The sequence below is a fragment of the Coloeus monedula genome (assembly GCF_965178545.1).
Source record: "Coloeus monedula genome assembly, chromosome: 39".
Classification (NCBI taxonomy): domain Eukaryota; kingdom Metazoa; phylum Chordata; class Aves; order Passeriformes; family Corvidae; genus Coloeus; species Coloeus monedula.
Genome location: NC_138819.1, coordinates 964,556 through 991,162, shown reverse-complemented (window position 1 = coordinate 991,162; position 26,607 = coordinate 964,556). Strand labels below are relative to the sequence as shown.

Sequence of the window (26,607 nt, the reverse complement as noted above, 5' to 3'; positions counted from 1 at the left end):
GACCGGGAGTTACTGGGAGTTACTGGGGGGGTGGCTGGAGGAAACTGGGGGCACTGTGGGGACTGTGAATTAGTGGGAGGATCGGGGGGGACCAGGAGATACTGGTGGTCACTGGCGGTCACTGGCGGTCACTGGTGGTCACTGCTGTCCCCGGCAGCCCCGGGGGCGGGGCCGGTGCCCGCTGTCCCCTCAGGTGTCCCCGCTGTCCCCAGGTGTGGCCCGGGCAGGGGGGGCGGCCGGGCCCCCCCCGGCGAGACCCCCCCCAGGCCCCGCCAGCGCTGACAGGTGAGGGGCGGACGGGGGCCCCGTCCCTGTCCCCAGTGATGTCCCCGTCCCCCTCGATGTCCCCTGTCCCCCTCGATGTCCCCTCGATGTCTCGTGGCCCTCGCAATGTCCCCAGTGATGTCCTGGCTTTGTCCCTTCTGCTGTCCCCCGGCTCTGATATGTCCCCAAGCCCCCAGCCGTGTCCCCTGTCCCCATGGCTGTCCCCATGGCTGTCCCCTGTCCCCATGGCTGTCCCCATGGCTGTCCCCTGTCCCCATGGCTGTCCCCTGCCCCCAGCCCTGTCCCCAGCCGTGTCCCCATGGCTGTCCCCTGTCCCCATCCCTGTCCCCATGGCTGTCCCCTGCCCCCAGCCCTGTCCCCATGGCTGTCCCCATGGCTGTCCCCTGTCCCCATGGCTGTCCCCAGCCCTGTCCCCTGTCCCCATGGCTGTCCCCATGGCTGTCCCCTGTCCCCATGGCTGTCCCCTGTCCCCAGCCCTGTCCCCATGGCTGTCCCCATGGCTGTCCCCTGTCCCCATGGCTGTCCCCAGCCCTGTCCCCTGTCCCCATGGCTGTCCCCTGTCCCCATGGCTGTCCCCATGGCTGTCCCCATGGCTGTCCCCTGTCCCCATGGCTGTCCCCATGGCTGTCCCCTGTCCCCATGGCTGTTCCCTGTCCCCAGCCCTGTCCCCATGGCTGTCCCCATGGCTGTCCCCTGTCCCCATGGCTGTCCCCAGCCCTGTCCCCTGTCCCCATGGCTGTTCCCTGTCCCCAGCCCTGTCCCCATGGCTGTCCCCATGGCTGTCCCCTGTCCCCATGGCTGTCCCCTGTCCCCAGGCCGCCATGGGGGACGCCGGGGGGGGGTTCGGGCTGGGGCTGCCGGAGCTGCGGGCGCTGATGGAGCTCCGGGGCGCCGAGGCGCTGCTGAGGCTGCAGCGGGACCTGGGGGGGGTCCCCGGGCTCTGCCGCCGCCTGCGCACCTCCCCCACCGACGGTAACGCCCCCAACCCCCCCGGGACACCTCAAATCCCCCCGGACCCCCAAAACCTCCCCAAACCCCCCCCGGACCCCCAAAACCGCCGGGACTCCCCCAGAACCCCTCATTCCCCTGGGAACCTCCCCGGAATCTCCTCGCCGGGACCCCCAGAACCCCCCAAAACCACCCGGGACCCCCCCCCCCCCCCGAACCACTGGGACCACCCCCAGAGCCTCCCCGACACCCCCAGACCCTCTCATTCCCCTGAAAACCCTTGGCACCCCCCCCCCCCCAAACCCCCGGAATCACCCCCAGACCCACTCAGCCCCCTGGAAACTCTTGGGAACCGCCCCGGGACCCCCGGAACCCCCCCAAAACCTCCAGAACCTCCCCAAAACCCCCAGAACCCCCCCCAAACCCCCAGGACCCCCCTGGGACCTCCTCCCTGATCCCCCAGACCCCTTCAGTCCCCTGGGAACCTCCTCCCGGGACCACCTGGGACCCCCCCAAAAACCACCGGGACACCCCCAGACCCCCAGACCCGTCCCAAGACCCCCAGTCCAGAGGGGTCCGTGGGTGACCCGGGGGTCCCTGGGGTGGCTGGGGGGTGACAGGGGTGTCCCCAGGGTGGCTGTAGAGGTGACAGGGGTGTCCCCAGGGTGGGTGGGGGGTGACAGGGGTGTCCCCAGGGTGGCCGTGGCAGTGACAGGGGTGTCCCCAGGGTGGCTGGGGGGTGACAGGGGTGTCCCCAGGGCTGTCGGAGGGACCCCAGGGTGGCTGTGGGGTGACAGGGGTGTCCCCAGGGTGGCCGTGGCAGTGACAGGGGTGTCCCCAGGGTGGCTGTAGAGGTGACAGGGGTGTCCCCAGGGTGGCTGGGGGGTGACAGGGGTGTCCCCAGGGCTGTCGGAGGGTCCCCCGGAGCTGGAGCGGCGCCGCCGGACGTTCGGCCGGAACTGGATCCCCCCACGGCGCCCCAAGAGCTTCGCGGCGCTGGTGTGGGAGGCCCTGCAGGACGTCACCCTGGTCATCCTCGAGGTGGCCGCGCTCGTGTCCCTCGGGCTGTCCTTCTACGCCCCCCCCGGCGCCGCCGATGAAGGTGACACCCCTGTCCCCAAATCCTGGGTCCCCGTGTCCCCCTCCCAGTGCCACCCCCGTGTCCCCAAATCCTGATCCTCGTGTCCCCCTGTCCCCCTGGCCGTGTCCCCAGATCCCCCTCCCCATGTCCCCACAGGTGATACCCTGCCCCCATAGCCCCATCCCCGCATCCCCAGTGTCCCCTACACCCCCTGGCCGTGTCCCCTGTCCCCAAATCCCCATCTCCAGTGTCCCCTACACCCCCTGGCCGTGTCCCCTGTCCCCAAATCCCCATCCCCATGTCCCCTACACCCCCTGGCCGTGTCCCCGTGTCCCCAAATCCCCATCCCCATGTCCCCTACACCCCCTGGCCGTGTCCCCTGTCCCCAAATCCCCATCCCCAGTGTCCCCTACACCCCCTGGCCGTGTCCCCTGTCCCCAAATCCCCATCCCCAGTGTCCCCCACACCCCCTGGCCGTGTCCCCTGTCCCCAAATCCCCATCCCCAGTGTCCCCCACACCCCCTGGCCGTGTCCCCTGTCCCCAAATCCCCATCCCCGGTGTCCCCCTGTCCCCCTGGCCGTGTCCCCTGTCCCCAAATCCCCATCCCCAGTGTCCCCTACACCCCCTGGCCGTGTCCCCTGTCCCCAAATCCCCATCCCCAGTGTCCCCTACACCCCCTGGCCGTGTCCCCTGTCCCCAAATCCCCATCCCCAGTGTCCCCTACACCCCCTGGCCGTGTCCCCTGTCCCCAAATCCCCATCCCCAGTGTCCCCTACACCCCCTGGCCGTGTCCCCTGTCCCCAAATCCCCATCCCCAGTGTCCCCTACACCCCCTGGCCGTGTCCCCTGTCCCCAAATCCCCATCCCCATGTCCCCTACACCCCCTGGCCGTGTCCCCTGTCCCCAAATCCCCATCCCCATGTCCCCTACACCCCCTGGCCGTGTCCCCTGTCCCCAAATCCCCATCTCCAGTGTCCCCTACACCCCCTGGCCGTGTCCCCTGTCCCCAAATCCCCATCCCCAGTGTCCCCCTGTCCCCCTGGCCGTGTCCCCTGTCCCCAAATCCCCATCCCCAGTGTCCCCTACACCCCCTGGCCGTGTCCCCTGTCCCCAAATCCCCATCCCCAGTGTCCCCCACACCCTCTGGCCGTGTCCCCGCGTGTGGCACCGCTGTCCCCACGTGTCCCCGAGTGTCCCCAGCGTTGCGGGGGATGAGGAGGAGGAGGCGGAGCCGGGCTGGATCGAGGGCGCGGCCGTCCTGCCGTCCGCCCGTGTGTCCCCACGTGTGTCCCCACGTGTGTCACCGTGTCCCCGCGGTGTCCCCAGCGTGCGGGCAGGCGTCGGGGGGCGCGGAGGACGAGGGCGAGGCGGAGGCGGGCTGGATCGAGGGCGCGGCCATCCTGCTGTCGGTGGCCTGCGTGGTGCTGGTGACGGCGTCCAACGACTGGAGCAAGGAGCGGCAGTTCCGGGGGCTGCAGAGCCGCCTGGAGCGCGAGCAGCGCGTGGCCGTCCTGCGCGGGGGACACCTGGCACAGGTGCCCGTGGCCGACCTGGTGGTGGGGGACGTGGTGCAGGTCAAGTACGGTGAGTGGCCGAGGGGACAGAGCGGCTGTGGGAGTGCTGGGGGTGGCGGTGTCCCCTGTCCCCATCCCACTGCCGTCCCCTGTGCCGCGTCCCGCTGTCCCCGTCCCCGTCCCGATGCCGTTCCTGTCCCCGTCCTTGTGCCACCATCCCCTGTCCCCGTCCTTGTGTCGTTATCCCCATCCCGATGCCATCCCCGTGTCCCCACCCCTGTGTCACCATCCTTGTCCCCACCTCGCTGCCATCCCCCGTCCCCATCCTTGTGCGCCCATCCCGATGCCATCCCCGTGTCCCCATCCCCATCCCGATGCCATCCCCGTGTCCCCATCCCGATGCCATCCCCGTGTTCCCATCCCCTTGTCCCCATCCCGATGCCATCCCCGTGTCCCCATCCCCATCCCGATGCCATCCCCTTGTCCCCATCCCGATGCCATCCCCGTGTTCCCATCCCCGTGTCCCCATCCCCATCCCAATGCCATCCCCTGTCCCCTTGTCCCCATCCCCATCCTGATGTCGTCCCCTGTCCCCATGGCAGTGCCACCCTCTGTCCCCATCCCACTGCTGTCCCCCGTGCCTCACGTCCCTGTGCCCCCACATCCCCATCCTGATGCCACCCCATGTCCGTGTCCCCCCATGTCCCCATCCCAGCGCAATCCTCTTGTCCCACGTGTCCCCGTCCCGCCATGCCCGTGTCCCGCACCCTGGGGTGACGCACTGGGGGTCCCCGGTCACTGCGGTGGCACAGCCCCAGTGCCCGGTCCGGGGACACCAGGACACACCGTGGGGTCCCCGGTGACACCGCAGTCACACAGCCCCGATGCCCGGTCCATGGACACCCCAGGGGACACCAGGGCACATCAGGGGACATCACAGGGTCTGTGGTCACTCCAGGACACACCACAAGGTCCTGGTCACACCACGGTGACACAGCCCTGACCCCTGGTCTGGGTCCACACCAGGACACAGCACAAAGTTCTGGTGACACCGCGGTGACACAGCCCCGATGCCCGGTCCGGGGACACCCTGGGACACCCCCAAACTCCCCGGTGACACCGCGGTGACACAGCCCCGATGCCCGGTCCGGGGACACCCTGGGACACCCCCAAACTCCCCGGTGACACCTCGGTGGCCCTGTCCCCCCCCCCCCAGGTGACCTCCTGCCGGCCGACGGGGTCCTGATCCAGGGCAACGACCTCAAGATCGACGAGAGCGCCCTGACCGGGGAGAGTGACCACGTCCGCAAGTCCCTGGACAAGGACCCGCTGCTGCTCTCGGGTGAGGCGAGTTCGGGGACCCCGGGGCCACCGAGGGGACCCTGCCGTGACCCGCGGTGTCCCCGCCAGGCACCCACGTGATGGAGGGCTCGGGCAGGATGGTGGTGACGGCCGTGGGGGTGAACTCGCAGAGCGGCATCATCTTCGCCCTGCTGGGCGCCGCGGGGGACGACGAGGACGACAGGAGGGACAGGAAAGGTGACACGGCGCCGGCTGGCACCGGGGGTGCCCGGTGGCCCCGCGGGCTCTGGCACCTTCTGTCCCCGCGTCCCCCCAACATCCCCCTCCCCTCCCTGTCCCCGGGGGTGCCACCGCTGCCACCGCCACTCCCGGGGGTCCCCCCTGTCCCCCCCCCCGCCCAGGTCCCATCCCGGGGTGTCCCCACCACCACCGCCCTCCCTCTGTCCCACAGGGAAGCCCCAGGACGGCGCCGTGGACACTCCGCAACCCAAAGGTGCTTTGGGGTCGGGTGGGGACAACCCCAGAGCCCCCCCGTCCTTGTCCCACCCCCACCCCCCGCCCCCGTGGCCTGCCACGTCCCCGCTGTCCCCAGGCAAGAGGCAGGACGGGGCGGTGGCCATGGAGATGCAGCCGCTGAAGAGCGCCGAGGGAGGGGACACCGCGGACGGGCCGGGGACGCGGCCCCGAGGTGGCCCCAAGAAGGAGAAGTCCGTGCTCCAGGCCAAGCTGACCCAGCTGGCCGTGCAGATCGGGAAGGCAGGTGGGGTCTGGGGTCCCCAGAGGAGGGGACAGGCGGTTTGGGGACCTTGGGGGGTGGGTGACACGCAGGGACACCACGGATGGGGTGGGGACGTGTCCCCAGGACGGACAAACCGGCGCTCCAGGCCAAACTGACCCAACTGACCCCACAGATTGGGGTGGGAGGGGGTTGGGGGTCCCCAAAACCCCCCGGGGCCGTGTCCTGAGGCTGTCCCCGCGCAGGGCTGGCCATGTCGGCCATCACCGTCATCATCCTCGTGCTCTACTTCGTCATCGACACCTTCGTGGTGCAGGGCCGGCCGTGGGTGGCCGAGTGTGCCCCGGTCTATGTCCAGTACTGGGTCAAGTTCTTCATCATCGGCGTCACCGTGCTGGTGGTGGCCGTGCCCGAGGGGCTCCCGCTGGCCGTCACCATCTCGCTGGCCTACTCCGTCAAGGTGGGGGCCAGCTGTCTGTCCGTCTGTCTGTCCTCAGGGGTTCCTCTGTCCCTCCGTGTCCCTCTGTGTCCAGCTGTCCATCCATCCTTGGGGCTCCTTTGTGTCCCTCCATGTCCCCATCCCCCTTCTCCCCCGTCCCGCCCCCTTTTTCCCCCCCCATTTCCCCCCCGTTTTTTTCCCGTTTTCTCCTGGTTTCCCCCCCAGAAAATGATGGACAACAACCTGCTCCCATTTCCCCCCGTTTTTCCCCATTTTTCCCCATTTTTCCCCATTTTTCCCCATTTTTCCCCATTTTTTTCCCATTTTTTCTCATTTTCCCACAATTTCCCCCCAGAAAATGACGTGAGACCACACCCTACTCCCATTTTTCCTCATTGCTCCCATTTCCCCCCATTTTTTCCCCATTTCCCCCCAGTTTTTTCATTTCTCCCCATTCCCCCCATTTTTCCCCATTTCCCCCCAGTTTTTCCCCATTCCCCCCATTTTTCCCCATTTCCCCCCAGTTTTTCCCCATTCCCCCCCATTTATCCCCCCATTTTTTCCATTTCCCCCCCATTTTTCCCATTTCCCCCCATTTTTTCCCCATTTCCCCCCAGTTTTTCCCCATTTCCCCCCATTTATCCCCCCATTTTTTCCATTTCCCCCCCATTTTTTCCCATTTCCCCCCATTTTTCCCCATTTCCCCCCAGTTTTTCCCCATTCCCCCCCATTTATCCCCCCATTTCCCCCCTTTTTTCCCCATTTCCCCCCAGTTTTTCCCCATTCTCCCCCATTTATCCCCCCATTTTTTCCATTCCTCCCCCATTTTTCCCCCATTTCCCCCCATTTTTTCCCCATTTCTCCCCCACTTTTTCCCAAATTCCCCTGGTTTCACCCCAGAAAACGATGAAGGACAACAACCTGCTCCCGTTTTTCCCCATTTCCCCCCATCATTCCCCCCATTTCCCCCTCCCATTTTTTCCATTTCCCCCCCAGTTTTTCCCCATTCCGCCCAGTTTTTCCCAAATTCCCCTGGTTTTACCCCAGAAAATGATGAAGGACAACAACCTGGTGCGGCACCTGGACGCCTGCGAGACCATGGGCAACGCCACGGCCATCTGCTCGGACAAGACGGGCACGCTGACCACCAACCGCATGACCGTGGTCCAGGCCTTCGTGGGGGGGTCCCACTTCTGCCACCCCCCGCCCCCCGCGGCCCTGGCCCCCCCCACGCTGGACCTGCTGGCCCAGGCCATCGCCATCAACAGCGCCTACACCAGCAAGATACTGGTGAGGGTGACTGGGAGCACTGGGAGGGGTCTGGGGGGTGTTTTGGGGGAATTTTGGGGGCTTTTGGGGGGGTTTAGGGCATTTTTAGGGGGGTTTTTGGGGGGGTCACAGACCCAGGCCATCGCCATCAACAGCGCCTGCACCAGCAAGATACTGGTGAGGGTGACTGGGAGCACTGGGAGCACTGGGAGGGTTGGGGGGGGGGGATTGGGGGAGATTTGGGGGCTTTTGGGGGGGTTTAGGGCATTTTTAGGGGGGTTTTTGGGGGGGTCACAGACCCAGGCCATTGCCATCAACAGCGCCTGCACCAGCAAGATACTGGTGAGGGTGACTGGGAGCACTGGGAGCACTGGGAGGGGTCTAGGGGGTGTTTTGGGGGAATTTTGGGGGGTTTTGGGGGCGTTTAGGGTGTTTTGGGGGGGGGGTCACGGGCTCAGGCCATTGCCATCAACAGCGCCTGCACCAGCAAGATACTGGTGAGGGTGACTGGGAGCACTGGGAGCACTGGGAGCACTGGGGGGGTGTCTGGGGGGTGTTTTGGGGGAATTTTGGGGGCTTTTGGGGGGGTTTAGGGCATTTTTAGGGGGGTTTTTGGGGGGGTCACAGACCCAGGCCATCGCCATCAACAGCGCCTGCACCAGCAAGATACTGGTGAGGGTGACTGGGAGCACTGGGAGCACTGGGAGGGTTTGGGGGGGGGGGGATTGGGGGGAGATTTGGGGGGTTTTGGGGGGGTTTAGGGTGTTTTGGGGGGGGGTCACGGGGCCAGGCCATCGTCATCAACAGCGCCTACACCAGCAAGATACTGGTGAGGGTGACTGGGAGCACTGGGAGCACTGGGAGGGTTTGGGGGGGGGGATTGGGGGAATTTTGGGGGCTTTTGGGGGGGTTTAGGGCATTTTTAGGGGGGTTTTTGGGGGGCTCACAGACCCAGGCCATTGCCATCAACAGCGCCTGCACCAGCAAGATACTGGTGAGGGTGACTGGGAGCACTGGGAGCACTGGGAGGGGTCTAGGGGGTGTTTTGGGGGAATTTTGGGGGGTTTTGGGGGCGTTTAGGGTGTTTTGGGGGGGGGTCACGGGCTCAGGCCATTGCCATCAACAGCGCCTGCACCAGCAAGATACTGGTGAGGGTGACTGGGAGCACTGGGAGCACTGGGAGCACTGGGGGGGTGTCTGGGGGGTGTTTTGGGGGAATTTTGGGGGGCTTTTGGGGGGGTTTAGGGCATTTTTAGGGGGGTTTTTGGGGGGGTCACAGACCCAGGCCATTGCCATCAACAGCGCCTGCACCAGCAAGATACTGGTGAGGGTGACTGGGAGCACTGGGAGCACTGGGAGCACTGGGAGGGTTTGGGGGGGGTGGATTTGGGGGAGATTTGGGGGGTTTTGGGGGGGTTTAGGGCATTTTTAGGGGGGTTTTTGGGGGGGTCACAGACCCAGGCCATCGCCATCAACAGCGCCTGCACCAGCAAGATACTGGTGAGGGTGACTGGGAGCACTGGGAGCACTGGGAGCACTGGGGGGGTGTCTGGGGGGTGTTTTGGGGGAATTTTGGGGGCTTTTGGGGGGGTTTAGGGCATTTTTAGGGGGGTTTTTGGGGGGGTCACAGACCCAGGCCATCGCCATCAACAGCGCCTGCACCAGCAAGATACTGGTGAGGGTGACTGGGAGCACTGGGAGCACTGGGAGCACTGGGGGGGTGTCTGGGGGGTGTTTTGGGGGAATTTTGGGGGCTTTTGGGGGGGTTTAGGGCATTTTTAGGGGGGGTTTTGGGGGGGTCACAGACCCAGGCCATCGCCATCAACAGCGCCTGCACCAGCAAGATACTGGTGAGGGTGACTGGGAGCACTGGGAGCACTGGGAGCACTGGGGGGGTGTCTGGGGGGTGTTTTGGGGGAATTTTGGGGGGTTTTGGGGGGGTTTAGGGCATTTTGGGGGGGGGTCACGGGCTCAGGCCATCGCCATCAACAGCGCCTGCACCAGCAAGATACTGGTGAGGGTGACTGGGAGCACTGGGAGCACTGGGAGCACTGGGGGGGTGTCTGGGGGGTGTTTTGGGGGAATTTTGGGGGCTTTTGGGGGGGTTTAGGGAATTTTTAGGGGGGTTTTTGGGGGGGTCACAGACCCAGGCCATCGTCATCAACAGCGCCTGCACCAGCAAGATACTGGTGAGGGTGACTGGGAGCACTGGGAGCACTGGGAGGGGTCTGGGGGGTGTTTTGGGGGAATTTTGGGGGGGTCTTGGGGGGGTTCCAGGGGTGGTGACGGGGGGGCCTTGGGGGTCTCCTGAGCCCTGGTGTGACACTAACGGGGGGGGGGGGTCTCTGTGCCCCCTTTGGGTGCCCCCCTCCCCCCCTCACCTGCCCCCCGCCCCTCCCCCCCAGCCCCCCGAAGCCCCCGGGGGTCTCCCTCGCCACGTGGGCAACAAGACCGAGTGTGCCCTGCTGGGGCTGGCGCTGTCCCTGGGCCGCGACCCCGAGGCCGAGCGGGCGCAGGTGCCCGAGGAGCACCTGGTCAAGGTGTTCACCTTCAACTCGGAGCGCAAATCCATGAGCACCGTGACCCGCCAGGCCGGCGGCGGCTACCGGCTGCTGTGCAAGGGGGCGGCCGAGATGGTGCTGCGCAGGTGAGGGGGGCACACCTGGGCACACACCTGGGGACACCTGGGCACACCTGGGCACACAGCTGGGGACAGCTGGGCACACACCTGGGCACACACCTGGGCACACCTGGGGCCGCGCCAGGGCGGGTACCGGCTGCTGTGCAAGGGGGCGGCCGAGATGGTGCTGCGCAGGTGAGGGGGGCACACCTGGGCACACCTGGACACACACCTGGGCACACCTGGGCACACACCTGGGGACAGCTGGGCACACAGGTGGGGACAGCTGGGGACACCTGGGCACACCTGGGCGCACCTGGGCACACATCTGGGGAAACACCTGGGGACAGCTGGGGACACACCTGGGCACACACCTGGGGACACACCTGGGGACACCTGGGGACAGCTGGGGACACACCTGGGACACACCTGGGCACACACCTGGGGACAGCTGGGCACACAGGTGGGGACAGCTGGGGACACCTGGGCACACCTGGGCACACACCTGGGCACAGCTGGGCACACACCTGGGCACACACCTGGGGACACACCTGGGGACACACCTGGGGACAGCTGGGCACACAGCTGGGCACACACCTGGGGACACACCTGGGGACAGCTGGGCACACACCTGGGACACACCTGGGCACACCTGGGCACACACCTGGGCACATCTGGGCACACACCTGGGGACAGCTGGGCACACACCTGGGGACACACCTGGGCACACCTGGGCACACACCTGGGCACACCTGGGGCCGCGCCAGGGCGGGTACCGGCTGCTGTGCAAGGGGGCGGCCGAGATGGTGCTGTGCAGGTGAGGGGGGGCACACCTGGGCACACCTGGGCACACACCTGGGCACACCTGGGGACACACCTGGGGACACACCTGGGACACACCTGGGCACACCTGGGCACACACCTGGGGACAGCTGGGGACACACCTGGGGACACACCTGGGACACACCTGGGACACACCTGGGACACACCTGGGCACACACCTGGGCACAGCTGGGCACACACCTGGGCACACACCTGGGCACACCTGGGCACACACCTGGGGACACACCTGGGCACACACCTGGGGACACACCTGGGCACACCTGGGGCCGCGCCAGGGCGGGTACCGGCTGCTGTGCAAGGGGGCGGCCGAGATGGTGCTGTGCAGGTGAGGGGGGGGCACACCTGGGCACACCTGGGCACACACCTGGGCACACCTGGGGACACACCTGGGGACACACCTGGGACACACCTGGGCACACCTGGGCACACACCTGGGGACAGCTGGGGACACACCTGGGGACACACCTGGGCACACCTGGGCACACACCTGGGCACACCTGGGGACACACCTGGGGACACACCTGGGACACACCTGGGCACACCTGGGCACACCTGGGACACACCTGGGACACACCTGGGCACACACCTGGGCACAGCTGGGCACACACCTGGGCACACACCTGGGGACACACCTGGGGACACACCTGGGGACAGCTGGGCACACACCTGGGACACACCTGGGCACACCTGGGACACACCTGGGACACACCTGGGACACACCTGGGCACACACCTGGGACACACCTGGGCACACACCTGGGCACAGCTGGGCACACACCTGGGCACACACCTGGGGACACACCTGGGGACACACCTGGGGACAGCTGGGCACACACCTGGGACACACCTGGGCACACCTGGGCACACACCTGGGCACATCTGGGCACACACCTGGGCACACACCTGGGCACACACCTGGGCACACACCTGGGCACACACCTGGGCACACCTGGGGCCGTGCCAGGGCGGGTACCGGCTGCTGTGCAAGGGAGCGGCCGAGATGGTGCTGCACAGGTGAGGGGGGCACACCTGGGCACACCTGGGCACACACCTGGGCACACCTGGGCACACACCTGGGCACACACCTGGGCACACCTGGACGCAGGGGGTGTCCCATAACCCTCTCCCCACGCCCCCAGACCCCCCTCCCCCGACCCTCCTGGATCCCCTCCCCCCCAGGTGCAGCTCCCTCCTGGACCCTGCGGGGACCCCCCTGACCCCCCCGACTCCTTGTTGCCCCCCAAGCCCCCCTCCCCTGACCCCCCGGTGCCCCCCCCGACCCCCGGTGCCCCCCTCCCCCAGGTGCAGCTCCCTCCTGGACGCCGGGGGGGTCCCGCGGGCGCTGGGGGGGCCGGAGCGGGAGGAGCTGGTGCGGCGCGTGGTGGAGCCGATGGCGGCGGGGGGGCTGCGGACCCTCGTCCTCGCCTTCCGCGATTTCCCCCCCCGGCCCGAGCCCCCCTGGGACGACGAGGCCGCCGTGGTTGGCGACCTGACGTGCATCGCCATCGTGGGCATCGAGGACCCCGTGCGGCCCGAGGTGGGGGGGCGGGGGGGGGGCATGGGGGGGATATGGGGACATGGGGGGGACATGGGGGGGCATGGGGGGCATGGGGGGGCATGGGGGACGTGGGGGGGCATGGGGGGGGCATGGGGACGGGGGGGAGGGCATGGGGGGGCATGGGGACATGGGGGGACATGGGGGGACATGGGGGGGCATGGGGACGGGGGGGGCATCGGGGACATGGGGACGGGGGGGAGGGCATGGGGGATATCGGGGGACATGGGGGGACATGGGGGACAGGGGGGACATGGGGGACAGGGGGGACATGGGGACAGGGGGACATGGAGGACGGGGGGGACATCGGGGGGCGGGGGAAAGGGGACAGGGGGGAGATCCGGGGGACAAGGAGGGGACGGGGGGGACATGGGGGGACATCAGGGGGACATGGGAGGGATACAGCGGGAAGGGGGGGACGTGGGGGGCAAAGGGGGACACGGAGGGGGTGGGACACGGGAGGACGTGGGGGACACGGCGGCGACGTGGAGGGGACGGGGGGTGGGGGACGTGTGCCCTGAAATGCGGCGGGGGGGCCACGGGGAGGCCACGGGGCCGTGTGAGGGACACAGGGACACGGGTGGGACACAGGGACACGGGTGGGACACAGGGACACGGGTGGGACACAGGGACACGGGTGGGACATCGGTGAGGGACAGGGACACGCTGGGCACGCAGGGACAGCTGGGGGGGGGGGGTGGAGACACGCGGGGACACCGGGAACAGGACGGGGACACCGGGAACAGGACGGGGACACCGGGGCCAGGACGGGGCCAGGACGGGGACGGTGTGGGGGACAGCGGGGACGGGACGGGGACACGCGGGGGACACTGCGGGGGGGACGGGGACGGTGTGGGAACATCGCGGGGGGCACGGGGACACGCGGGGACAGGATGGGGACACGCGGGGACAGGATGGGGACACGCGGGGACACGCGGGGACAGGACGGGGGCAGGACGGGGACACGCGGGGGACACCGGGAACAGGACGGGGACGGTGTGGGGACATCGCGGGGGGGACGGGGACACTGCGGGGACACCGGGGGCAGGACGGGGACAGGTGCGTGTGGCAGGTGCCCGAGGCCATCCGGAAGTGCCAGCGCGCGGGGATCACGGTGCGGATGGTGACCGGCGACAACCTGGACACGGCGCGAGCCATCGCGGCCAAGTGCGGGATCCTCCCCGCGGGGGGGGGCGGGGACTGGCTCTGCCTCGAGGGGAAGGACTTCAACCGGCGCATCCGCAACGACCGCGGCGAGGTGGCACTGGGGGCACTGGGAGGGACTGGGAGGCACTGGGAGGGACTGGGAGGGACTGGGAGCGGGATTGGAATCACTGGGAGCGGGAATGGGGACACTGGGGGGCACTGGGAGGGACTGGGGGGGGGGTTGAGTCACTGGGAGTGGGAATGGGGACACTGGAGGGCACTGGGGGCCACTGGGAGGCACTGGGAGAGGGATTGGGATCACTGGGAGCGGGAATGGGGCACTGGGGGGCACTGGGATGGACTGGGAGAGGGATTGGGATCACTGGGAGCGGGAATGGGGACACTGGAGGGCACTGGGGGCCACTGGGAGGCACTGGGAGAGGGATTGGGATCACTGGGAGCGGGAATGGGGCACTGGGGGGCACTGGGATGGACTGGGAGAGAGATTGGGATCACTGGGAGCGGGAATGGGGACACTGGGGGACACTGGGAGGCACTGGGAGGGACTGGGAGCGGGATTGGAATCACTGGGAGTGGGAATGGGGACACTGGGGGGCACTGGGAGGGACTGGGGGGGGGTTGAGTCACTGGGAGTGGGAATGGGGACACTGGAGGGCACTGGGGGCCACTGGGAGGCACTGGGAGAGGGATTGGGATCACTGGGAGCGGGAATGGGGACACTGGGGGGCACTGGGATGGACTGGGAGGGGGATTGGGATCACTGGGAGCGGGAATGGGGACACTGGGGGGCACTGGGATGGACTGGGAGAGGGATTGGGATCACTGGGAGCGGGAATGGGGACACTGGGGGTCTCACTCACCCCCCCCCACGAGGAGCAGGAGCACCCGGACAAGGTGTGGGGGGTGGTCTGGGGGGGTCCGTGGGGGACATTTGGGATCCCTGGGGGGGGTCGGGGGGCACTGGGGGTCTCGAGGGGTCCGGGGGGGGATCCCTGGGGGTCTCAACCCCCCCCCCCCCGCCCCCCAACCCCCCCAGGTGGAGCAGGAGCGCCTGGACAAGGTGTGGCCCAAGCTGAGGGTCCTGGCGCGGTCATCGCCCACCGACAAACACACCTTGGTCAAAGGTGGGAGCGCGGGGGGGGTCCCGGGGGTCCCGGGGGTCTCGGGGGGGCTCTGCCGGAGGGTCCTCAGCCCCCTCCCCCTCCCGCCGCCCCCAGGAATCATCGACAGCACCATCGGGGAGCAGCGCCAGGTCGTGGCTGTCACCGGCGATGGCACCAACGACGGCCCCGCCCTCAAAAAGGCCGACGTGGGATTCGCCATGGTACCGCCCCCTCCCCACATCGGGACCCCCGGGACCCCTCCCCAAATCGGGACCGCCGGGACACCTCCCCAAATCGGCACCCTGAGATTCCCCTCCCCAAATCGGGACCCCCGGGACCCCTCCCCAAATCGGCACCCTGAGATTCCCCTCCCCAAATCGGGACCCCCGGGACCCCTCCCCAAATCGGCACCCTGAGATCCTCTTCCTAAAATGGGACCCCTGCGACCCCTCCCCAAACTGGGACCCTGAGATTCCCCTCCCCAAACTGGGACCCTGAGATTCCCCTTCCCCAAATCATGACCCCGAGATCCCTCCTCAGTTTGGGGTCCCTGGGACCCCTCCCCAAATCGGCGTCCTGAGATTCCTGTCCCCAAATTGGGACCCTGAGATCCTCTCCCTAAAATGGGACCCCCAGGACCCCTCCCCAAATCGGCACCCCGAGATCCCTCCTCAGTTTGGGGTCCCTGAGACCCCTCCCCGAATCGGGAACCCCGTGACCCCTCCCCAAATCAGGACCCCAAGAAGCCTCCCAAAATTGGGACCCTCGGGACCCCTCCCCAGATTAGGACCCTGAGATCCCTCCTCAGTTTGGGGTCCCTGAGACCCCTCCCCAGATTGGGACCCCCAAGATCTGAGCCCCCTCCCCAAATCGGGGACCCCTTCCCATCCCTGCGGTCACCTTGGGGACCCCCCGAACCACCCACGGTCACCTTGGGGACCCCTGTCCCATCCCTGGGGTCACCTGGGGGTCACCTGGAGGTCACTTGGGGTCACCTGGGGGGTCACCTGTCCGTGTCCCCAAGGGCATCGCGGGCACGGACGTGGCCAAGGAGGCCTCGGACATCATCCTGACAGACGACAACTTCTCGAGCATCGTCAAGGCCGTCATGTGGGGCCGCAACGTCTACGACAGCATCGCCAAGTTCCTGCAGTTCCAGCTCACCGTCAACGTGGTGGCCGTCATCGTGGCCTTCACCGGCGCCTGCATCACCCAGGTGAGCGGGCACCTGCGCGGGGCACCCACCTGGGCACGGGGGACATGGTGGGATTCACCTGGGCACGGGGGGACATGGCGGGATTCACCTGGGCACGGGGGACACGGCGGGATTCACCTGGGCACGGGGACACGGCGGGATTCACCTGGGCACGGGGACATGGTGGGATTCACCTGGGCACGGGGGCATGGTGGGATTCACCTGGGCACGGGGGGACACGGTGGGATTCACCTGGGCACGGGGACACGGCGGGATTCACCTGGGCACGGGGGACAAGGCGGGATTCACCTGGGCACGGGGACACGGCGGGATTCACCTGGGCACGGGGGACACGGCGGGATTCACCTGGGCATGGGGACACAGCGGGATTCACCTGGGCAGGGAGGACACAGCGGGATTCACCTGGGCACGGGGACACGGTGGGATTCACCTGGGCATGGGGACACAGCGGGATTCACCTGGGCACGGGGACAAGGCGGGATTCACCTGGGCACGGGGACACGGCGGGATTCACCTGGGCAGGGGGGACACGGTGGGATTCACCTGGGCAGGGGGGACACGGTGGGATTCACCTGGGCACAGGGACACAGCGGGATTCACCTGGGCACGGGGACAAGGCGGGATTCACCTGGGCACGGGGGGACACGGCGGGATTCACCTGGGCACGGGGACACGGCGGGATTCACCTGGGCACGGGGGACACGGCGGGATTCACCTGGGCACGGGGACACGGCGGGATTCACCTGGGCACGGGGGACACGGCGGGATTCACCTGGGCACGGGGACACGGCGGGATTCACCTGGGCACGGGGACACGGCGGGATTCACCTGGGCACGGGGACACGGTGGGATTCACCTGGGCACGGGGGACAAGGCGGGATTCACCTGGGCACGGGGACACGGCGGGATTCACCTGGGCACGGGGACAAGGCGGGATTCACCTGGGCACGGGGGCATGGTGGGATTCACCTGGGCACGGGGACACGGTGGGATTCACCTGGGCACGGGGACACGGTGGGGGGAATGTGTGCCCATTGTCGCCTGCCCGGCTGAGCTCACCTGTGCCCACCTGAGCCCATCTGTGCTCACCTGTGCTCACCTGAGCTCACCTGTGCTCACCTGTGCCCACCTGAGTCCATCTGTGCTCACCTGTGCTTACCTGAGCCTCCCACTGCCCACCTGTGCCCACCTGTGCCCACCTGAGCCCATCTGTGCCCACCTGTGCTCACCTGAGCTCACCTGTGCCCACCTGAGCCCATCTGTGCTCACCTGAGCTCACCTGAGCTCACCTGTGCTCACCTGTGCCCACCTGAGTCCATCTGTGCTCACCTGTGCTTACCTGAGCCTCCCACTGCCCACCTGTGCCCACCTGAGCCCATCTGTGCCCACCTGTGCTCACCTGAGCTCACCTGTGCCCACCTGAGCCCATCTGTGCCCACCTGTGCTTACCTGAGCCTCCCACTGCCCACCTGTGCCCACCTGAGCCCATCTGTGCCCACCTGTGCTCACCTGAGCTCACCTGTGCTCACCTGAGCCTGCCTGTGCCCACCTGTGCTTACCTGAGCCTCCCACTGCCCACCTGTGCCCACCTGAGCCCATCTGTGCCCACCTGTGCTCACCTGAGCTCACCTGTGCTCACCTGAGCCTGCCTGTGCCCACCTGTGCTTACCTGAGCCTCCCACTGCCCACCTGTGCCCACCTGAGCCCATCTGTGCCCACCTGTGCTCACCTGAGCTCACCTGTGCTCACCTGAGCCTGCCTGTGCCCACCTGTGCTTACCTGAGCCTCCCACTGCCCACCTGTGCCCACCTGAGCCCATCTGTGCCCACCTGTGCTCACCTGAGCTCACCTGTGCTCACCTGAGCCTGCCTGTGCCCACCTGTGCTTACCTGAGCCTCCCACTGCCCACCTGTGCCCACCTGAGTCCAACTGAGCCCACCTGTGCCCACTTGTGCCCACCTCCCCCAGCCCCCTGAGCCTCCCACTGCCCACCTGAATCACCCTGAGGCCCCCTGTATCCACTGTCCCCAGCCCCCTGAGCCTCCCAGTGCCCACCTGAGCCTCCCAGTGCCCACCTGAGCCCACCTGAGCCCACCTCTCCCAGCCCACCTGAGCCTCCCACTGCCCACCTGAGCCTCCCAGTGCCCACCTGAGCCCACCTCTCCCAGCCCCCTGAGCCTCCCACTGCCCACCTGTCCCCACCTGTCCCCACCTGTCCCCACCTGTGCCCACCTGTCCCCACCTGAGCCCACCTGAGCCCACCTGAACCCACCTCTCCCAGCCCCCTGAGCCTCTCGCTGCCCACCTGAGCCCACCTGTGCCCACCTGAACCCACCTGTGCCCACCTGTGCCCACCTGAGCCCACAGTCTCCTGCCCACCTGTGCCCACCTGTGCCGCCCGTGCCCCTGGCAGGACTCTCCGCTGAAGGCGGTGCAGATGCTGTGGGTGAACCTCATCATGGACACCTTGGCCTCGCTGGCGCTGGCCACGGAGCCGCCCACGGAGGCGCTGCTGCTGCGCCGCCCCTACGGCCGCGACCACCCGCTGGTGTCCGGCACCATGCTGCGCAACATCCTGGGCCACGCCGCCTACCAGCTGCTGGTCATCTTCACCCTGCTCTTCGCCGGTCAGTGCCGGGCACCGGGCACGGCGTGGGGACATCGCCGAGAGGGGTCCATCCTGTGGGTGGGGGGGAGCTGTGGGGGGACACGGGGGATGTGGTGGGACATGGGGACATGGGGACATGGGGATGTGGTGGGACGTGGTGGCACATGGGGATGTGGTGGGACGTGGGGACATGGGGATGTGGTGGGACGTGGTGGGATATGGGGACATGGTGGGACGTGGGGATACGGGGACATGGGGACATGGGGACATGGGGACGTGGTGGGACGTGGTGGGATATGGGGACATGGTGGGATGTGGGGACATGGGGACATGGGGACCTGGTGGGATGTGGTGGGACATGGTGGGATGTGGGGACGTGGTGGGACATGGTGGGACATCCTGGGCCACGCCGCCTACCAGCTGCTGGTCATCTTCACCCTGCTCTTCGCCGGTCAGTGCCGGGCACCGGGCACGGCGTGGGGACATCGCCGAGAGGGGTCCATCCTGTGGGTGGGGGGGAGCTGTGGGGGGACACGGGGGATGTGGTGGGACGTGGGGACATGGGGACATGGGGATGTGGTGGGACGTGGTGGCACATGGGGATGTGGTGGGACGTGGGGACATGGGGACGTGGTGGGACGTGGTGGGATATGGGGACATGGTGGGACGTGGGGATACGGGGACATGGGGACATGGGGACATGGGGACGTGGTGGGATGCGGTGGGACGCGGTGGGACGTGGTGGGATATGGGGACATGGTGGGATGTGGGGACATGGGGACATGGGGACCTGGTGGGACGTGGTGGGACATGGTGGGACGTGGGGACACGGTGGGACATGGTGGGACGTGGGGACGTGGTGGGACATGGTGGGACATCCTGGGCCACGCCGCCTACCAGCTGCTGGTCATCTTCACCCTGCTCTTCGCCGGTCAGTGCCGGGCACCGGGCACGGCGTGGGGACATCGCCGAGAGGGGTCCATCCTGTGGGTGGGGGGCACCCCTGTCCCCATGTCCCCAGTAGTGTCCCCAGGAGTGTCCCCATGGGTGTCCCCACAGTTGTCCCCAGGAATCTCCCCCCGGGTGTCTCCATGAGTGTCCCCAGGAGTGTCCCCAGGAGTGTCCCCATGGGTGTCCCCATGTCCCCAGGAGTGTCCCCACGAGTGTCCCCACGGGTGTCCCCATGAGTGTCCCCATGAGTGTCCCCCGGGTGTCCCCACGAGTGTCCGTGTCCCCACGGGTGTCCCCATGAGTGTCCCCCGGGTGTCCCCACGAGTGTCCGTGTCCCCACGAGTGTCCCCCCGGGTGTCCCACGGGTGTCCCCCCCGGGTGTCCCCATGAATGTCCCCAGGAGTGTCCCCCGGGTGTCCTCACGAGTGTCCCCCGCGTGTCCCCCCGGGTGTCCCCACGCGTGTCCGTGTCCCCGCAGGGGAGGTGCTGTTCGACATCGACAGCGGCCGCTCTGCCCCGCTGCACGCGCCGCCCTCGGAGCACTTCACCATCATCTTCAACACCTTCGTGCTGATGCAGCTCTTCAACGAGCTCAACGCGCGCAAGCTGCACGGCGAGAGGAACGTCTTCGAGGGCGTCTGCGGCAACCCCATCTTCTGCGCCATCGTCCTCGGCACCTTCGGCGTGCAGGTGGCGACACGGGGGATGCGGGGGACGCGGGGGATGCGGGGGATGTGGGGGACACGGGGAGGATGCGGGGGATGTGGGGGATGTGGGGGGGATGCGGGGGATGTGGGGGATGCGGGGGACACGGGGGGGACGCGGGGGATGGGGGGGACACGGGGGGGACACGGGGGGGACGCGGGGGATGCGGGGGACACGGGGGGGATGCGGGGGACGCGGGGGACACGTGAGGGACACAGGGACACCGAGGACATGGGGGACACGGGGGATGTGGGGGACACTCGTAAGGGACACAGGGGACACGGGTGTGACACACAGGGACATGTGGGGGACACGGGGGACACGGGGGGACACGGGTGTGGCACACAGGGACATGTGGGGGACACGGGGGACACACCCCGATATGGTGGGGACACCTCAGAGTGGGAGGTTTGGGGTGGGGAGGGACCCACGGGGACACGGGGGGGACATGGGGGGGACACAAGGACACACGGGGGGACACGGGGGGACACGGGGGGACACAGGGACACGCGTGGGGACCCGGCGAGGGGGGGGACGGGCGCTGCGACACCTCGGGGTGGGGACCCTTCGGTGTCCCCGGGGATTTCGGGCCGCGGGGGAGGCTCGGGGACCCCCCCCCCCCCCCCCCCCAGGGCCCCCCGAACACGGAGGGGACCCTTGGAGACCCTCGGGGACGTTGTAGGGACATGAGGGGACACAGAGGGGGCCGGGGGGGAGGGGTGTGGGACCCCCGTGACCCCCCCGTGACCCCCCGTGCCCCCCAGGTGCTGATCGTGCAGTTCGGGGGGAAGCCGTTCAGCTGCTCCCCCCTCAGCGCCGAGCAGTGGCTCTGGTGCCTCTTCGTGGGGCTGGGGGAGCTCGTCTGGGGACAGGTACCGAGACCCCCGCCCGCCCGGGGACCCCAGACCCACGGGAACACCCCCAGAGCCATGGGACCCCCACCCAGGGACCCCAGACCCACGGGAACAACCCCAGAGCCATGGGACCCCCACCCAGGGACCCCAGACCCACGGGAACACCCCCCAGAGCCATGGGAGCCCCGCCCAAGGACCCCAGACCCACGGGAACACCCCCCAGAGCCATGGGACCCCCACCCAGGGACCCCTGACCCATAGAAACCCCCCCCAGAGCCATGGGACCCCCACCCAGGGACCCCCACCCACGGGAACAACCCCAGAGCCATGGAACCCCCACCCAGGGACCCCAGACCCACGGGAACACCCCCCAGAGCCATGGGAGCCCCACCCAGGGACCCCAGACCCACGGGAACACCCCCCAGAGCCATGGGAGCCCCACTCAGGGACCCCCACCCACGGGAACAACCCCAGAGCCATGGGACCCCCACCCAGGGACCCCAGACTAACGGGAACACCCCCAGAGCCATGGGAGCCCCACCCAGGGACCCCAGACCCACGGGAACACCCCCCAGAGCCATGGGACCCCCACCCAGGGACCCCAGACCCAGGGGAACAACCCCAGAGCCATGGGAGCCCCGCCCAGGGACCCCCACCCACGGGAACACCCCCAGAGCCATGGGAGCCCCACTCAGGGACCCCTGACCCACGGGAACAACCCCAGAGCCATGGGACCCCCACCCAGGGACCCCAGACCCATAGAAACCCCCCCCAGAGCCATGGGACCCCCACCCAGGGACCCCCACCCACGGGAACAACCCCAGAGCCATGGGAGCCCCACCCAGGGACCCCTGACCCACGGGAACAACCCCCAGAGCCATGGGAGCCCCACCCAGGGACCCCCACCCACGGGAACACCCCTGACCCATGGGACCCCCACCCAGGGACCCCAGACCCACGGGAACACCCCCCAGAGCCATGGGACCCCCACCCAGGGACCCCAGACCCAGGGGAACAACCCCAGAGCCATGGGACCCCCACCCAGGGACCCCCACCCACGGGAACAACCCCCAGAGCCATGGGAGCCCCGCCCGCCCGGGAGACCCCCACCCACGGGAACAACCCCTGACCCATGGGACCCCCACCCAGGGACCCACAGAAACCCCCCAGAGCCATGGGACCCCTGCCCGGGGACCCCTGACCCACAGGGACCCACGGGGACCCACGGGGACCCCACTGTCCCCACAGGACCTGGGGTGCCCTCGGGGGGGCAGTGGCCGGAGGGCTGGGAGCCCGATGACCACGATGACCCCAGTGACCCCAGTGACCCCAGTGACCCCATTCCCTGTCCCCTGGGCACCCTTGGGTGCCCCCCCAGGTCCTGGTGTGTGTCCCGGGGGGGCCGCAGTGCCCCGGCCCCTCGGGGGGGCAGTGGCCCGAGGGCTCGGAGCCCGATGACCACGACGAGCTGGACGCGGCCGAGCTGCGCCGGGGGAAGGTCCTGTGGGTCAGGGGCTTGAGCCGCATCCAGACCCAGGTGGGACCCCCCCCCCCCCCAAATGAACCCCCCTCCCCCCAAAATTCCCCTTTTTTAGCCCGAAATTTGGGGGGAAACCCCCAAAATCTGGGAATTTCTGGGGGGAGAATTCGGGGAGAAATTGGGGGTTTGGGTATTTTTTGGGGGGGAAATGGGGGTTTTGGGATTTTTTGGGGGGGAAATTGGGGGTTTTGGGATCTTTTTGGGGGGGGAGAAATTGGAGAAATTGGGGGTTTTGGGATCTTTTTTGGGGGGAAATTGGGGGTTTTGGGATTTTTTGGGGGGGAAATTGGGGGTTTTGGGATCTTTACGGTGGGGGAGAAATTGGGGGTTTTGGGATTTTTTTGGGGAGAAATTAGGGTTTTGGGATTTTTTTGGTGGGGGTAATTGGGGGAGAAATTGGGGTTTTGGGATTTTTTTGGCGGGGGTAATTGGGGGAGAAATTGGGGTTTTGGGATTTTTTTTTGGGGAGAAATTGGGGGGTTTGGGATTTTTTGGGGGGGAAATTGGGGATTTTGGGATCTTTTTTGGGGGGGAATTGGGGGTTTTGGGATCTTTTTTGGGGGGGAGAAATTGGAGAAATTGGGGGTTTTGGGATCTTTTTGGGGGGGAAATTGGGGAGAAATTGGGGGTTTTGGGATTTTTTGGGGGGGAAATTGGGGGTTTTGGGATCTTTACGGTGGGGGAGAAATTGGGGGTTTGGGGATTTTTTTGGCGGGGGTAATTGGGGGAGAAATTGGGGGTTTTGGGATTTTTTTTTTGGGGAGAAATTGGGGGGTTTGGGATTTTTTTGGGGGGGGAAATTGGGGATTTTGGGATCTTTTTTGGGGGGGAGAAATTGGAGAAATTGGGGGTTTTGGGATCTTTTTTGGGGGGAAATTGGGGGTTTTGGGATTTTTTGGGGGGGAAATTGGGGGTTTTGGGATCTTTTTTGGGGGGGAATTGGGGGTTTTGGGATTTTTTGGGGGGAATTGGGGGTTTTGGGATCTTTTTGGGGGGGGAAATTGGAGAAATTGGGGGTTTTGGGATTTTTTGGGGGGGAATTGGGGGTTTTGGGATTTTTTGGGGGGGAATTGGGGGTTTTGGGATCTTTTTGGGGGGGAAATTGGGGGTTTGGGATCTTTTGGGGGGGGAGAAATTGGAGAAATTGGGGGTTTTGGATCTTTTTTGGGGGGGAATTGGGGGTTTTGGGATTTTTTGGGGGGGAAATTGGGGGTTTTGGGATCTTTTTGGGGGGGAAATTGGGGGTTTCGGGATCTTTTTGGGGGGGAAATTGGGGGTTTCGGGATCTTTTTGGGGGGAAATTGGGGGTTTTGGGATTTTTTGGGGGGGAATTGGGGGTTTTGGGATTTTTTGGGGGGAATTGGGGGTTTTGGGATCTTTTTGGGGGGGGAAATTGGAGAAATTGGGGTTTTGGGATTTTTTGGGGGGGAAATTGGGGTTTTGGGATTTTTTGGGGGGGAATTGGGGGTTTTGGGATTTTTTTGGGGGGAATTGGGGGTTTTGGGATTTTTTGGGGGGGAAATTGGAGGAAATTGGGGGTTTTGGGATCTTTTTTGGGGGGGAAATTGGGGATTTTGGGATCTTTTTGGGGGGGGAGAAATTGGAGAAATTGGGGGTTTTGGGATCTTTTTGGGGGGGAAATTGGGGGAGAAATTGGGGGTTTTGGGATTTTTTTGGGGAGAAATTAGGGTTTTGGGATTTTTTTGGTGGGGGTAATTGGGGGAGAAATTAGGGGTTTTGGGATTTTTTTGGCGGGGGTAATTGGGGGAGAAATTGGGGGTTTTGGGATCTTTTTGGGGGGGAAATTGGGGGTTTTGGGATCTTTTTGGGGGGGAAAATGGGGGTTTTGGGATCTTTTTTGGGGGGGAAATTGGGGATTTTGGGATCTTTTTGGGGGGGAGAAAATTGGAGAAATTGGGGGTTTTGGGATCTTTTTGGGGGGGAAATTGGGGGTTTTGGGATCTTTTTGGGGGGGGAAATTGGGGGAGAAATTGGGGGTTTTGGGATTTTTGGGGGGGGAAATTGGGGATTTTGGGATTTTTGGGGGGGGAAATTGGGGGGAGAAATTGGGGGTTTTGGGATCTTTACGGTGGGGGAGAAATTGGGGGTTTTGGGATTTTTTTGGGAGAAATTAGGGGTTTTGGGATTTTTTGGTGGGGGTAATTGGGGAGAAATTGGGGATTTTGGGATTTTTTGGGGGGGAAATTGGGGGAGAAATTGGGGATTTTGGGATTTTTTTGGTGGGGGTAATTGGGGGAGAAATTGGGGGTTTTGGGATCTTTACGGTGGGGGAGAAATTGGGGGTTTTGGGATTTTTTTGGGGGAGAAATTGGGAGTTTTGGGATCTTTTTTGGGGGGAAATTGGAGGTTTGGGGATTTTTTTGGAGAGGGAAATTGGGGGTTGGGTTTTTTTTTGATGGGAGATTTTGGGGTACCTGGGGGTCCTCGCGGGGGGGGTGTCTGTGGGGGCACCTTTTGATTGGGGAGGGTCTCATAGTGGGGGGGTTAATCTGGGGTCTCCTGACAGGGTTGGGGGGATCCCCTCATCCCATTTTTGGGGTGCCCCCCCTCAATTCCCCTCCTCCCCCCCCCCCTCCAGATGCGGGTGGTCCGCGCCTTCCGCAGCAATTTGGGGGGGGTCCGCCCCCCTGCCCCGAGCCGAGCCTGCCCTGGTGGGGGGGGGTCCTTTCGGGGTGCCCCCCCACGCCGAGCTGATTTTTGGGGACACCAGGGACATCCCCCTGATCGACGACACCGACGCCGAGAGCGAGGCCCCCCCCATCCGCCCCCCCCGTGCCGGGGGGGGCCCCCCCGAACCGCAACAACAACCACCGGGCCCCCCCCCACGCCCCTCCCCCCCCCAGCACCTTCTGCCCCCCCCCCGGGCGCCTCCACAGCCTCGAGACCTCGCTCTGAACGGGGGGGGGGGGGGGGGAGGGGAGGGGGGGGCACCCCAAAATCCTCCTCCCCCCCCCCACCGAGGGACCCCCCCCCCCCGAAATCCCCCCGCACTCAATTGGGACCCTCCAAAATTCGGGCCCCCCCCAAAATCCCCCCCATTCAATTGGGGACCCTCCCCAAAATTTGGGACCCCCCCCCCAAAATCCCCCGCCCTCAATTGGGGACCCCCCCAAATTGGGGACCCCTCCAAACCCCCCCCCCCATTCAATTGCGACCCCCCGCCCCCCCAATTTGGGGACCCCCCAAAATCCCCCCACTCCCTCAATTGGGGACCCCCCAAAATGGGGACCCCCTCCCAAAACCCCCCCCCTCAATTGGGGACCCCCGCCCCCCATAAGCCATGTTTTATTTGGGGGGGGGGAGGGGGCTCTGGGGGTGCCGGGGGGTTTGTGTGGGGGGGGCTTTAATTAATTAATTTATTGGGGTTTAATTGGTGTAATTATTTATTGGGGGGGGGGGGGGGCGTGGACGGGGCCGGACCCCCCCCCCCGCGGGAATTAAACACGGCCGAGGCTGAGGGGGGGGGCTCGGTGTTGGTTTGAGGGGGCTCGGTGTGGATTGAGGGGGCTCGGTGTGGGTTTGGGGGGGGCTCGGTGTGGATTGAGGGGGGGCTCGGTGTGGGTTTGGGGGGGCTCGGTGTGGATTGAGGGGGGGGCTCGGTGTGGGTTTGGGGGGGGCTCGGTGTGGATTGAGGGGGGGGCTCGGTGTGGTTTGAGGGGGGGCTCGGTGTGGTTTGAGGGGGGGCTCGGTGTGGTTTGGGGGGGGGGCTCGGTGTGTTGGGGGGGGGGGGCTCGGTGTGGGTTTGAGGGGGGGCTCGGTGTGGGTTTTGGGGGGGGCTCGGTGTGATTGGGGGGGCTCGGTGGGGTTTTGGGGGGGGGCTCGGTGTGGGTTGAGGGGGGGCTCGGTGTGG

The 26,607-nt window shown here is 66.3% G+C and overlaps 1 protein-coding gene across 1 annotated transcript; it reads left to right on the top strand.

The window, feature by feature from the left end:
• Positions 1-1,106: 1,106 nt before the first annotated feature.
• On the top strand, positions 1,107-25,652 carry ATP2B3 (ATPase plasma membrane Ca2+ transporting 3; the record flags this gene model as incomplete). Its single annotated transcript, XM_082300257.1, is given in 22 exon segments — positions 1,107-1,257; positions 2,138-2,335; positions 3,642-3,899; positions 5,046-5,171; positions 5,240-5,368; positions 5,583-5,624; positions 5,724-5,891; positions 6,113-6,327; positions 7,354-7,596; positions 9,981-10,222; positions 12,340-12,574; positions 13,665-13,850; positions 14,796-14,883; positions 14,977-15,083; positions 15,887-16,078; positions 18,492-18,705; positions 20,116-20,327; positions 21,107-21,214; positions 22,575-22,733; positions 25,336-25,368; positions 25,370-25,554; positions 25,601-25,652. Coding segments are annotated over 22 exon segments (3,543 nt in total).
• Positions 25,653-26,607: the final 955 nt, after the last annotated feature.